We start from the raw sequence: 13,150 nt of genomic DNA, 5'->3' as shown, positions 1-13,150 counted from the left end.
GTCACACGTTGACGAGATCTTGCCTCATTGTAGATACATCCGGAACATGCACTATCACGATTTTACAGTCGTTTCAAATTCCACTTGTCTTTACTAAATTCGCATCATGAATTTTTCGGAGAAAAGGCAATCGAGAGAAATCACTCAACAGCCAAGTAAAAAAAGAAGATTCTATCCTTGGAGCAAAAGCTTTCCCATTGCTTCCCGCGTTAGTGCAAGTTTCGGATTGAAAGAGAAGTTAAGGAAAGGAGGGTGCCTCGCGGAGGCTTTGTAAATATGTATGTAGCACGATAAGATAGTCATATTGTTCTGATGATCGACGTCTCTGCCAGTCGGTTGCGCAGCTCCGTAATACGATCCTGTTTTGCTCTACGTTCGTAGTGCTATTTTTTCAATGACAAAACAGAAGTAGACAAAGAAAAAGAGAGGAAAAGAGTGGGCAAGAGTGAGCAAGAGTGAAAATCAACTTAAAACTCAACGTTCGAAATTGGAAACCCAGTTCAGAAAAGCAACTGCAACGATATTTATCGAATGCTTTCTTTCTCTCGAGCTCTAGAGTTCTTCCAATAGTTTGTCTGGATGAAGTTCTTTAGTCGAACCGTTCTACGATCGAGCCTGAGCTGTGATAACTTCCGCGGGACGTCGACACTTAATCCACGTTGTTTGTAAACTAATGTATTTTATAAAGTATATATTATATATATATATAGAAATTGTGTGAGAGAGAGACAGAAAAGAAGAGAACTTCTCGTAAGAACGAATGATCAAAGAGACAATTGAAGAGAGGCATTCATCGTTTGCATGCAGGGTGGTAGCGAACGAAGAAGACACGACTACGATGCGCACGTCGCGCCGTCCCGCATGGGATATGTAAATCGAGGAACGCAAGAGGGTGATAAAGAGTGCAAGAGGGGGAGAGAGTGAGAGAGCAAAAGAAGAGGCGCGCATGTGAAGGAGTGAGAACGAGAGAAGAAGACAAACGGAGAAAGTGTTTAGCGTTGCGCGAGGATGGAACTAGCGTAAATCATAACGAGACATAGTATTAATTACCAGGCAAATGAAAAGTGAAGAAGAGAGGTGATGACAGAGAGACCTAACTATCTTAAGCCCGCAGTACACGTTACGTAGTTGCGTTTATTCCAGTCAGCGAGAGGCGGTCATAATGGGAGAGAGCCGCGAATTCTTATGATTATTGTTGTAACATTGCCAGCGACGCCGACGAACGAAATAATTGTTAGAACGTGAACACCTCTGATCTCCGCTCTACCACTCCCCTTTTGTTCCCCTCTTTTCCTACTCGTGCTCCAGACGTCCGTAACTTTTTTTCTTTTCCTTTCATTTTCATCTGGACCGAGAAAAGGAAGAAAGAGACGACATACAAAATACGTAGGAGGATTTTATTACTTTTTTCTCTTTTTTTTTTTTTTTGTAGTTGAGTTACTTTAGTTAATCGCTACACTCTACTACTATTAATATTACGGACTTTTATCGTCATATTGTTGTTTCATCGTTTGGGTTAGGTTTTCCTTTCGATGACTTTTACGACGGTCGCTACCCCAGTCATCCTCATAAAGCTGCCATAAAACGCTTACCGGCTACGCTCTAATAAAGAACTCAGAAAACTCGAAAGGCTTCAACGAATTATCTTCCCGCATCTCTTCTTCCGATCCTTGCAACGAATGGACCCCCAATCCTACGTATAAGCTGCTCAAGAATTGAAAATTGATTTCACAAGTGCTATAGAAGTTTTTAATCTACCATCGCAGATACAACTAAATGAACGATTTAAACTTTAAACCATTGGGGATCTGAGGCATAATGATTAAACTTACTAACAGACAATAACGATTGGTGATTCTTGGAAGAGATCGCGATTTATCGAAGACTCATTGTGGATGTTTGTATTCTTCGAAAATATTAATAGTTTTCATTTTTCTTGCAACTGAACAGCAGCAGGCAAATTAGTGCGTGCTAGTTTTCACTTTTTTGTTCTAGGTACGCACTGGTCTTGCTTTCCTAGCAGTCATGCCTAAAAAACTTTTACGTTTTCTTACCGTCACCTTTTGACTGGTCATCAAGAAAATATAGTAATAGAGTGAACATCTAAGATCGTGGTCGTTTCGCTCAGACATCTGAAGGAAACGCTGAAAAGTATCCGTAAACCGTACCACGTCGAATCCGAATTACGTGTCCTACCGCAACTAGCACTCTTCTTTGTATTATATCCCTAGTTATTACTAATAATCTATTCAGCGTTCTAACTTCGTGGTAACAATAATGGTAATAGAATATAAATACATATATGTATATGTATATATATTTTCATCGTATATTTATATACATAGATGTATATGTATTTCTTGTATTTTACTTCTACCTTGGCTGCATTGGACTGTATTATATTGATTGTATGTGGCATGCTGAGGACGTGTACAAATACAAAATAAAGATCAAGTAAATAACGATAGACGTTTCTCTGCTTCAAACCAACAAATGAGCCGCGTTTTCCCTATAAAAACGTCCAAAATTCTAAAATCTCAAAACTTCTACATTGGTTTCGATTTCGTAACAATTATTTTTCTTCTATCTAAACATCTAATTTTAATTCCTACCACTCGTAGCGCTGTAACCTTATTTTAAATGAAATTGATGATATCAGGTGTGAGAAGAAAATGGTAAGGTGGGTCGCGAAATCCCCAAGCGTATGACAGAAAAATACATTAGATTATACATCTATTCTATAGTTGGTCGACGTTGGAAGGTAACCCTGCTGCTATCGTCTCGGGTCGATAAAAGTCAGTCCGCAAAGGTGGCCTGTGATTGCCAAAACGCGAGAGTGCAGTCGACGGAAGAGCGCAGGTCCGCGAACAGGCGAGCAAGGTGAGACGAGAGGGGGGCTAAGAAGCATAGGGAATTCCTCGACGCATCTCGATGCAGTAGTCGTCAGCATCCCGCGGGTGGTCGGACAGCCAGGGGCGGGAGAGCTGGCGAGCAGAGGGTTCATCGAGAACCCCTGTCTCTTTCTCTCTCTCCCTCCTCTAAATCCGAGCCCTACGATTTCGAGGCGAAGCTCCCGTGCGAGCAGTGGTCGCGGAACGACGGACACCTTGCCGCGCTTACTCGTTCTTCCGCGTCGGTTCTCGACTCGTTTCGCCGTCCCTTGAGCACGAGGACACCGACGACGCCCCAGTCGACCAATTCCAAGCCACGAATCGACGAAGCATACCCTGGCACGTCTCCAACGCCTCCTCGTCGTCGGCGCTAACCTGGCGACGCGTTCGATGTCAGGACAGCAGGCCGCGAAGTGTGTCGTAGCTATTTTCAAGTAGTACGTATCCCACGCTGCCCAGGCGACTTCGCAGGCTTACGTAGAGCTTGCAAGCTTTGCAGCGTCCCGTTCTTCCTTAGCAAACGGTGCTACCACGCTCCTGTAGAGCTTCGAGCACGCGCGGCACTTTCAGACAGACACTTCACCACCTACCCAGACGGCTGGCCAGCCGATTGATTACCTTTTCACGAACCAGCCGCGCGGTTCCGCGCTTCCGGCGTGCACGTGCTCGCGAGAATCGCCGCGATGAAAATTCCTAGCGGGGCTTACCAAACAAGCGCATTAGATTAGCTAACAGCCAGTTGATGTAGGCAGATCCAAGGAATCGAGGAATCATCGCCTGAGGATTTTTCTGGGCGTGGATGGTTTTAGGTGATCATAGATACTATCACCTGTTGGTCAATGATAAATATCTGATTGAAATCGCTGTACCTTGCGAGCGAGACGCTAGATTTGATGAGTTTCAAGTGGTCTGGGTTCAAAACGGAGTTCAATGACTCAAGAGACTGTCACTTCTATAATCCATTTACACAAATCACCTGTATACGTTTCCCGAGAAATCTAATCTAGTTAAAAGTGTTTTTACTTGAACAACAGGAGAATACGAATTTCACTGTGCATGTTTTTCTTGCCCTTTTCTTGTAAGCGATTACATAAATTCAATTACCAAACTGTTTTCTCTTTTATTTGCTACGTGGCCAGATTAATTCTTACATTAACCAAGAAAGATTGATTACGAATCACTTCCGTGTCTATCAAAATCAATCGAATCAAGAATTCTTCGCTCGAATTCCAAGCCACGTATAGTAGAATCTCCTTCTGTTTGATTCCAATTTTCCACGCGTGCTCACGATAGCAACAATGTTTCGGGGAGGAGAAAGAAAAACGAAAGGAAAGGTTGAATCGTTAGAAAAGGCAGAAACTCGTGATCAGAAGATCCCTGAGGCGTGCAGGCGATGTTTAGACTCGTCCCAAGTGCTGCCCGGTAAACCGTGGCCGTGCACAGTCGCCTATAGGTACTCGACGCTTTAATTACTTATTTTTTCTCGGCGCTCCAAAAAGCCACCGATGTGTAATAGAGCCTTTTGTGTGTTGTCTGGGCTTCTGTATGCGCGCGTAAAGCGCAACGAGCGTACGTCAAAGCCGGCAGTGAACCTCCGCGAACCGCAGAGCGCGGACGAAGTCGCGCGAACACGCTTCGTCGGTGTAAAAACCGCTCGTAGGATTCTTTTTCGCCCGTTTTCGCGTCGCAGTCTCCCGTATAACTGCTTCACTATCGATTCGTCACCAGTCTCGTCGAAGTGTATGCTACTAAAACACCTTGAAACCTTAATGTTCTCTGTGAACTGCGCTGAGATTATCGGATACCTCTGAGTTCTTGAATACATAGTTTCAATGAGTAACGCAAGCCACGCGATTCAATTTATTGCTGTGACATTTGTTTGCCAAGCTGACATATTATTCGAGTGTTTTCTATGTCTTCATTTTGAGCAAAGTCTATACGAATTTCTAATCGCGGCTGAAGAACGTCAATTAAGTGAGTTATTAAATAGAAATCGTTCAATCAACTTCCCGTTTGTCTAGAACTTCTTTTTGGCGGCTTGTAAGTTTGTTAAACCTTCATAGTATCCTTCAATTTATTCTGCACTTTCTTTTCTAATTAGAAGCTGCGTCTCGGAACACGTACGGTGCCCCGCGCAATTATGGAAATCTGCACGCCACTTCGACATAAGCTCGCGTATTCGTTGAAATTAATTAACGATTTAATTGCGGCTTGCATTCCGAGTTTCATTCCTTCGGAAGTTTTCGAGCGCATCGGCTGGAAACGCGTGATGGCTTTTCAGTGACAATTTGCACATGCGTGCGTGCATCGTGAATCGTGCACGCCGTTCAATTCGATCCCGTTTAATCCGCTAACATGAAAACTGTCTGGGAATTAACTGGCTGTCTCTCGAACGGAACCAGACTCGTTTTTTTACGCTCTTCTACTCGCGAAATATGATTCCCAACACTCGTAACAGACTTGCCCGCGTATGTTTTGTTAGATTCTCATCTAGACGAGATGTAAAGTAATCTCTGAAGGGTGGGAAATTAAATTCAAGAGGAAGGAAATGTTTATTATAATACGTCACGTTTTATGGGTACTCAAGTTGGGTGTTGAATTCGTAAGAAATCTTAGAACGATTGCTTGAATCGTCGTGGCAGTTAAGTCGAGTACTCTCCTCCTTCTAATCATAATTGGCTATTATGCAATCATGGCTCGAAGGCATGCGGCGGAGCGCCGTGTCGAAAGAAAATGATTGTTAAACGCAGCTCTTTATTTAGGAAATTGGGGCCGACGGTTTGCAGCTTGACGTGATTCAGGCCGGAGATCCGTCACAAGTGAAACCACACAATCGACTAGACGAACCGTAGAAACTAGTCTGGCGAAAAAACAGGGAAAAGCTTGTCAAAGCAGACGAGTTAAAACGGGTTCTCGAGCCGATCTATCCAGCCTTTCAGCAAACAGATCGTGTATATAGATCTACTTTTATACGGGACAGTATAAATTGCTAAATTTTATACGCTAAAAGCTCATCTATATTTGTAAACCCTTTTTCAACATATATTCTGTGACAACATTTTAACGTGATCGTGCGTGACTTTTCCTGAGCGGCAATCTCTAAGGGACTCATCTCTGAATCGTTCAATTGGTCGTCGTGTGCATTAGTAGAACGTTATAGGTGATCGTGCCAAGGAATAAACACGATCCCCATGGAATGAATGAACGTGACTGGTGCGAAAGACGCGTAACAGATGTTAAAGCGGTCGCACGTGCTTGGTGAATTGGCGAAGATTCGCGATTCTCTGTGTTTGTGCGCGCCAAATGCCTTGAAGAATCGACCGTTATGATGTGGTACAGCAGGGAGAGGACTTTAGATCGAAGTAGCACAGGAGGATTCCACGACTATTTTAAGAACGTCGACGATCATAGTTTGTGAGAGAAAACTGGAAAGCGAGGCGTCAGACATACATGTTTCTTTGATAGTCGATGATAGCTGAGTGGAGAAAACGCCGGAGAAAGAGTGATATGATAGTGATAGAATGTTGATTGTTGTACTATTTTTGTGATGAAAAAGAATAGATCAAAAATAGAATACGAATGACGTCCAAGCAATCGGGAAAGAAAATCATGGAGGGAAGACCGAAAATCGAAATTGTCCGCGTGCCCTCGAACGAGCGCAACAACTTCCGGTCCCTAGACGGTGTCCGGAGCAGCTACAGCCACATTCGTGTGGGCACGTACTGCCCGGAACCGGAAGTCAAAGTAGTCGTTTGCGACAGTAAACCGCCTATCGAACAGTCACGGAAGTTTAAAAAGTAAGTACACCACTATCCCTCTCGTTCCTTCACATTATCGATTCAATCGGACTCGTTTCTCATTTTGCAATCATTTTTCAGAAACCTGGGACCAGTCTCGAAACTACTGAGACGTCGTTATCACGCAACATATCTTGCGACGAAATCCTGTGATAACATTTATAGTGTGAATAGAAGTAGTAGCTCCCTAGACTGGAGGGTTAGTCAAACGGTGAATGAGCAAGGTACGAACGGTTTTCGTTTAATGAACATTGAAGTCACGTCATTGAGATCACGCGAACGGCATTTGAAATTACGTTACAGGCTTTCAGTCCCGACAAAGTAGCAGCTTGGACTGGAGGGTAGGAAGATCTATCAATAAATTACACTGGAGAGACACGACGCGCAGTGCGGAACAGCTTTCGAGAAGTGGAGGAGATCACCTTCAGACTCCCAGTACAAAGTACTGAGTCATTGCAAGTACTCGAATCATAATCGACAGTTTATTAGGAACATGATTCTTCGTTTCAGATCGAAACTAATTTCGCTGCTACGGCGCTTTTCCCCCCGCCTCTCGAGACCAGGAAGCAAAAGTTCTTTGCAATCTTCTCCGACCATTTGCCCATGGGTGCAAGTTGAGTACTCATCGGAATCGATTAACGATGGCGTCCGCGAAGATTCGCAGGAAGGCGATGCTAGCTTCCAGAGGGAATTGCAGCTAAATGAACTGAGGAAACGTATGGCTGGGATTCCCACCACGTCTCAGGTGATTAATATATTTTCTAGAAAGATTGAAGGCACCAACGTGATCTCAAAAAATTTGTCTGCTTCTCTTTTTACACAAAATAATTCTATGTTTTATTGTACACGAGTATTGGTTTCTTTGAACGTTTAAGAAATACTTGATGGATGCTTTAAGTCGTCCGGAACGAAAATAAAGCGAAGGCGTGTCCGCTAATGGTTTCCGCCTTGAGTGATCCAAATAGAAGACACAAAAGCAATTCGAGTTGCGAACAATCTCATGACAATTGTACTTTTATTATCTTCGTGTTAAAAAAATAATCGATTATGAATCATTGTCATTTTCTACCGAGGTATTTTAAATATTAGGTTACAGCGAAAATCATTAGAGATGGCAAAGAACAGCAGGGATCGTCGCAACCCAAGATACAAGTGCAACAACTGGAAGACAATAACCCCCAAAAATCGTAAGCTTTTTATTATTTTTATTTTTTTTTCACGTTTGGGATTTGAAACGAGAAGTTTCTCCTGCTTTTGCATCGAACGAGAAACCTGGAATCTCTTTCTGAATCTTTCCTCGCACAATAAAAGTAGAGTAGAATTGAATCCATGCATGCACCTTGATCGCACCTATTAGCCTCTATGAATAAACTTAATCGATGGACTGTGTACTAGATCTAATAAATAATTGAGAATGTTCTGCACTTGGTGATCTTTTTACGTAGTACGACTATTCTTTTTAATATATCTACCTTAGACTATGTAGTTTAGAGTTTATAAGGGGTGGAAATGAATAACGCGTGATAGCCGACGATAAATACTGACAATTTTATTAATACGAATACTATGATACATCGTTTAAAGCAAACGGTTCCTCGTCCGCGAATTCATTATACAATTTTCAACTGATTCAAAGGGCATCACATATTCGTCACGACATCCTTATGAACGGAATCACTATTCATAATATGTACAAATCAAATTGTAGAAATAATCTGTACAGTAATGATTCACGTACTTGTGAACACGACACGTGCCTAGCGTCTTATATACCAGACAAAGGTGATTATTTTTCGCAGGTACGTGAATCAATGCACCCTCTTGCTCTTTGGGGTCTACGTAGTCTATAGTGTCTTCTTCGGGTACATGCCCCGTCTGAAATTGAATTATCACATCGAGAGCTCCTGATTCAGATGTGTTCGCATCGTCTATGTCCTCTTCTTGATCGGAACATTCGAGAGAGCAATCCAGAGGATCCGACAAGTAGTCGCCAATGTCTGACTCGTCTGAATTATCGCTGTCCATCAGACTTATAATTTTTTGCGGTGACAAAGTTTCCATTTTCGAAGAAGAGGCCTGTTGAAATAAATTTTTCTTCTTCGATCGAGGAGACTTCCCTTTTAGCATTTTCTTTAATATTTCTTCTTCGTCTATGTCTTCCTCTTCCTTGTTACTTATCGGAGTATTACAGCCCGATTTTGCATTTTTAATATCGGTAATAGACAAGGATTTCTCTGGACAATCGCTGTTCGCTTTACTGTTCGTTCTTAGCGCATCCGATCCACTTTCTGGTCCTTCTTCACTTTGACTTACACATCCATTACTAGTACATTTCTTTTCGCTCATGGGAAGGTCAGAATCGCTTACAGATCTATCAGATATCAATGTGTAACAGCCTTTAGACCATCTCTGTAATTCTATGATCATTTTAGGATTCATAGATTCTTTCTGTGGCACCAGATCTAGCTCTGTGTAATCTTTTAGTAGTTGAAACATAGAGATAGACTTGAACATGTTATAAAATTCCTTCAACAACTCTGGCAAGGTCTCCTCCTTTGCTATTTCATAGTTACGGATATCTGCTGGACCAACTTTTTGCCACACAATAGCATCCGATGATAGATCAGTAGCTAACTTCTCATAAATATCCTCTTTCAAAAAATTAGATAGAAATGCAAATGATTCTTGCTCCATGTCTTGTTGAATTTCTTTCACAATACCAGGAAACAAATAACATTTTGTTATCCAGTTGTCTAAATTTGTTTCGACATTTACTGGTTCTACGTAGTCTAATTCAACCTCTGGTCTAGGAGCCCTACTGCTTTCTCTGACAGGCCCATGAAACCAACCATTGATAGACCAACGAGACTTCTCAGGCGAAGTTACTTCTGCTACTTGGTGATAAGAATTATCCACAACTTCAAAAAATACCAGAGAATTGTACTCTGGTATTAATGATTTTACGACATCTCTAGGTAATCCCTGTTCATCTGTGTCAAAAAGATCTAAAGCTCCACCATCTTCGGCTGTCCAATTTTTTGAAAGATACAGTATGAAAGCGATTCTTCGATCACCCATATTGTCATCGTGACAAAGCAAATAGTCTGTATCCGAGTAACAAGAACTTGACATAGAAATTTTTTTATTTAGATCTATCTTGGTATTTCTTTCCATCCATGTTGCTAGATCTGTTTGAAAAGTTTCATATAAGAGTTTTAGATTTTTAGTGTCAACATTAGCAAGATCACCAGTCTGTTCAAACTGATACAGATCTATACTGTTTCTTCTACTTTTTACATCTAACAGTTCATTTTTTATTTCATCCATAAAATCTTCATTAGAAAGGAAATTTGAAATTTTACATACTCTGAAAGGTTTCGATATAACTTCAAGGTTGTCTCGTTTTATATCTTTACAATTGTGCCAATGATCATAAAAGAGTTGTTGAAAGTCAGATGCATAAACATGATCCGATATTATGGAATGCTTCAGCTTCTTCGCCTCTGGCTCTTCCTGGGCCATAATTTTATGCCTTTCTTTTAACAATCAATAAGAATTGTTGCTTGTATTTTCTTACACTATCAGTCTTTTCTCACATAAATTTTGCTTTTGTCTTAATAATACATGTCCCCCTTGACTTACAAATATTTTCTATAAATTGTTACTATAAACTACATCACATTTTCTTTATCTAAGACATAGATATGTGTCATTGTATATTTCGAAGAAATATATTATCCATCCGTCAAAATTTCGAGTCTGGAAGGAACGTTGGTTGCATACACTCTTATTAGGATTTGATTTCTTTTAAAATATCATCCTCGAAGGTTATCGCTCTGGAATCAAGTTATTCGCACGTTCGACGTTGGCAGTATTTTCTCGGAATTATTTCTCATTCAGGCAAAGTGCGTGCCTCGTGTCGTGCGAATGTATTGTTCCGATCATAAAAGTATCACAGCTTTTTTCTGAATGCACTCACCAGACGATGCGGCACTTGTTTCTCGGTATACACGGCCCACGTGGTCGCTCAACCCACACACGTGTTCTGAAAACAGTCGGTCGAAAAGCCAATTAATAGAATTCCGCTCCATTTCGCGATTCTCATTCGACTGACGAAATAAACATGTCTGGTCGAGCAAGTCTTGTCACTCGCGAAAACTACGTACCAGAAATTGCACGTGCGCCCAAATTAAGCGAACTAGGTCCGTCGTTCCATGCCACCACGCAGTTGCATTCTGCCCAGGGACTGCTACTACCGCTGGCAAAAACGTCGGTTCGATCGAAGCCAGAGACGTCGCGAATTATTCGCGAACCCTAACCACGCACTGCTCGCTTCGGTCGAACGTGACCAACTTCCGGAATTATATGGACCGGATCTGACTTTATCGTATCCACCTCCGTCTTACGATTTTTCTTAAATAACGACCCGAACTTTAGACAATAAACGGTTAACTTCTTTTCTTAATCCGCGATTTCCCAGATAAAAAGTTGGCCAATTTACTCCTATTACCTTGCAATCGATATATTTTTGCACAATCTTTTTGTATGTATATCGTAGGAACTTTGGACGCTGTAACTAAAAGATAAATTGTCTAGCTGCGTATTAGTATAATTGTTGACACTTGGTTAATTTTGCGAGTTGTCATGAAATGTGACAGAAGGGCAGAATGTTAGGAAAAATTGGAACATCTACATCGAGACTTCTTTTTTTACTCTATACCCCTTATAAGTACCCAGAAATATTTCGGGTGATCATATAAAATGGTACTCCCACTATATGCATTTGCGTAATAGGCGAGTTGCAGCATAGTTATATTAAAACCTAGGCAGAATAGCAAAATAGACTGAAACTGCATAGAATAAGAATATTCGTACTTTTAGAAAAACATCAGCGATCGAAGTAGTAGTGAACTTACATAATTCGTATGTATAATTCTGCACTTTTGCATTCACTGCATATTTATATAACAGCAAATTGCAATGTTCAAGAAGATCCTATGAAAAGATAGTCCAGAACTCGAATAAATTGCGAAGAGTCTGTTAAAGTAACTGAAATTTGCTGGAAAAACCTTTCACTGAAATTTCCCATTTAAATAATCCCGCGCGAGTCAGCAATAGTTCCCCAATTCCCCATCGGTAGGCGCTGTAGGCGCTCGTGTCAAGATGGCGGCAGTAGTTCACGTTTGACGGGTGCCGTTGGTCGCATGGAAATTCGGGGCACACCCTGACCATTAAATTTCGCAAAGTGAAAGATCGTCGCGTCGAATGTTCGATCATCGTGAAATCATCGCGTGAAGGGCTCGCGGTGACAGTCCTGGAACAGGGCAACGACAGGACGAAGCACGCATACGTGAGTAAAATACGCAGGAACACGGTGGGGAGCGAGAGGGCCCACGTACACACGCACGGCGTGACAAATTTTCATCCTTTCTATGCTGATTTTTTCTCGCGGAGCGCGACCTGTCAACGCGCGCTCCCTTTTCCCTGAAAACGCACGTTGCCTGCTTGTCGTTCACCGATAGGCTCGATAAAGCGAGGGTGGGGTGTTGCGGTCGAATTCGACGAGGTAAACAGGCGGCCAGGACACTCGGGTTCCCTCAGTTACCTTTTGTTTGTGTCGGGAGCACGTTGTGCCGGGGACCGTTAGCGGCAAAACCATATCGCGAGCTGTTGCTGCCCAAGCTGACGAAATATCGCGCTTCGTGAGCTAGTTAACTTCGACTGTCATCATTGATGACTCCCGAGTGAGTCTCGTTTACTTGTTGGACAGCCACCATCGGCCTTGAACCGGACTCTTGGTGGCCTACTGCGACGATTATGGTGTGAAAGAGCTTTCGAATTTTGAAATCTGCAGAACGAACAGGTGAGTCAGTGGAATACTTGGTTCGTTCGTTTTCGTCTGTTAGTTACCCGGTCTGTTGGTGTGCTCACATTTCACGTAAAGTTACTAGCGTTACTGTCCCCGATAACCTACCTTAATATTACTTCACCGTCTTTCGTTTCGTTTGTCATTAACGGTAGCTTGACATTTTTCTGTGCCTGTCTCTACCGTGTATCGTTGAGATTCCTTCTATCCATAAGTGACTATCGATTGCCAAAGGAAGCTACGTCTCTCCCACGTCATACTTTGTTTTTCTTTGCTATCTGTCGTGTCCTAGTGCTTAGTGTCGAGGAATGAATATCTAAATATCGTGGAATATCCATAACGCGAGTTTTTTCTCAAGACTCTTCTGAGACGGAGTGGTATTTTGACGCATTGCATACGTGACAGTTATCGCGTATTTTCGGTAAGAGGTTTATCGATAGAGGAAACGCGTAAAATACTAACATGATACATATAACACATATTTAAACTTAATATAAATGTGATTACTTCAGTAATAAATCATAAATACTTCAATCTGGTTGCTCTTGACGGAGTAGGTCATTCCCCTTTTTTCTTCTTCGATGGAATACCTTCGA

At 42.0% G+C, this 13,150-nt stretch overlaps 2 protein-coding genes across 4 annotated transcripts in view; one reads left to right on the top strand and one right to left on the bottom strand.

Annotated features, from left to right (window-relative positions):
* The first annotated feature begins 3,201 nt into the window (after positions 1-3,201).
* Positions 3,202-13,150, top strand: part of LOC143183550 (uncharacterized) — a 31,259-nt gene continuing 21,310 nt past the window's right edge. The window contains exons 1-6 of one of the 3 annotated variants that reach the window (XM_076385111.1): positions 3,202-3,328; positions 6,248-6,688; positions 6,770-6,912; positions 6,992-7,130; positions 7,199-7,433; positions 7,778-7,875. In XM_076385111.1, coding sequence (XP_076241226.1) covers positions 6,471-6,688; positions 6,770-6,912; positions 6,992-7,130; positions 7,199-7,433; positions 7,778-7,875 — 833 coding nt within the window. In that variant the 5' untranslated portion in view covers positions 3,202-3,328; positions 6,248-6,470. Of the gene's footprint in view, positions 3,329-4,328; positions 4,345-5,653; positions 6,689-6,769; positions 6,913-6,991; positions 7,131-7,198; positions 7,434-7,777; positions 7,876-13,150 lie in introns of those variants that run through there. The other 2 variants (XM_076385110.1, XM_076385109.1) reach the window with 2 other exon arrangements.
* On the bottom strand, positions 8,213-10,909 carry Sud1 (Prolyl 3-hydroxylase sud1). Its single transcript, XM_076385115.1, has 2 exons — positions 10,855-10,909; positions 8,213-10,733 (listed from the first exon to the last, which is right to left on the bottom strand). The coding sequence occupies exon 2, from the start codon at positions 10,208-10,210 to the stop codon at positions 8,366-8,368; it is 1,845 nt and encodes a 614-aa protein (XP_076241230.1). The 5' UTR covers positions 10,211-10,733; positions 10,855-10,909; the 3' UTR covers positions 8,213-8,365.

This window comes from Calliopsis andreniformis, chromosome 9 (assembly GCF_051401765.1).
Source record: "Calliopsis andreniformis isolate RMS-2024a chromosome 9, iyCalAndr_principal, whole genome shotgun sequence".
Classification (NCBI taxonomy): domain Eukaryota; kingdom Metazoa; phylum Arthropoda; class Insecta; order Hymenoptera; family Andrenidae; genus Calliopsis; species Calliopsis andreniformis.
This window is presented reverse-complemented; position numbering and strand designations above follow the sequence as displayed.

Coding starts and splice junctions, on each gene's coding strand:
- Sud1 (XM_076385115.1), bottom strand. CDS start 10,210: ATGGCCCAGGAAGAGCCAGAGGCGAAGAAGCTGAAGCATTCCATAATA.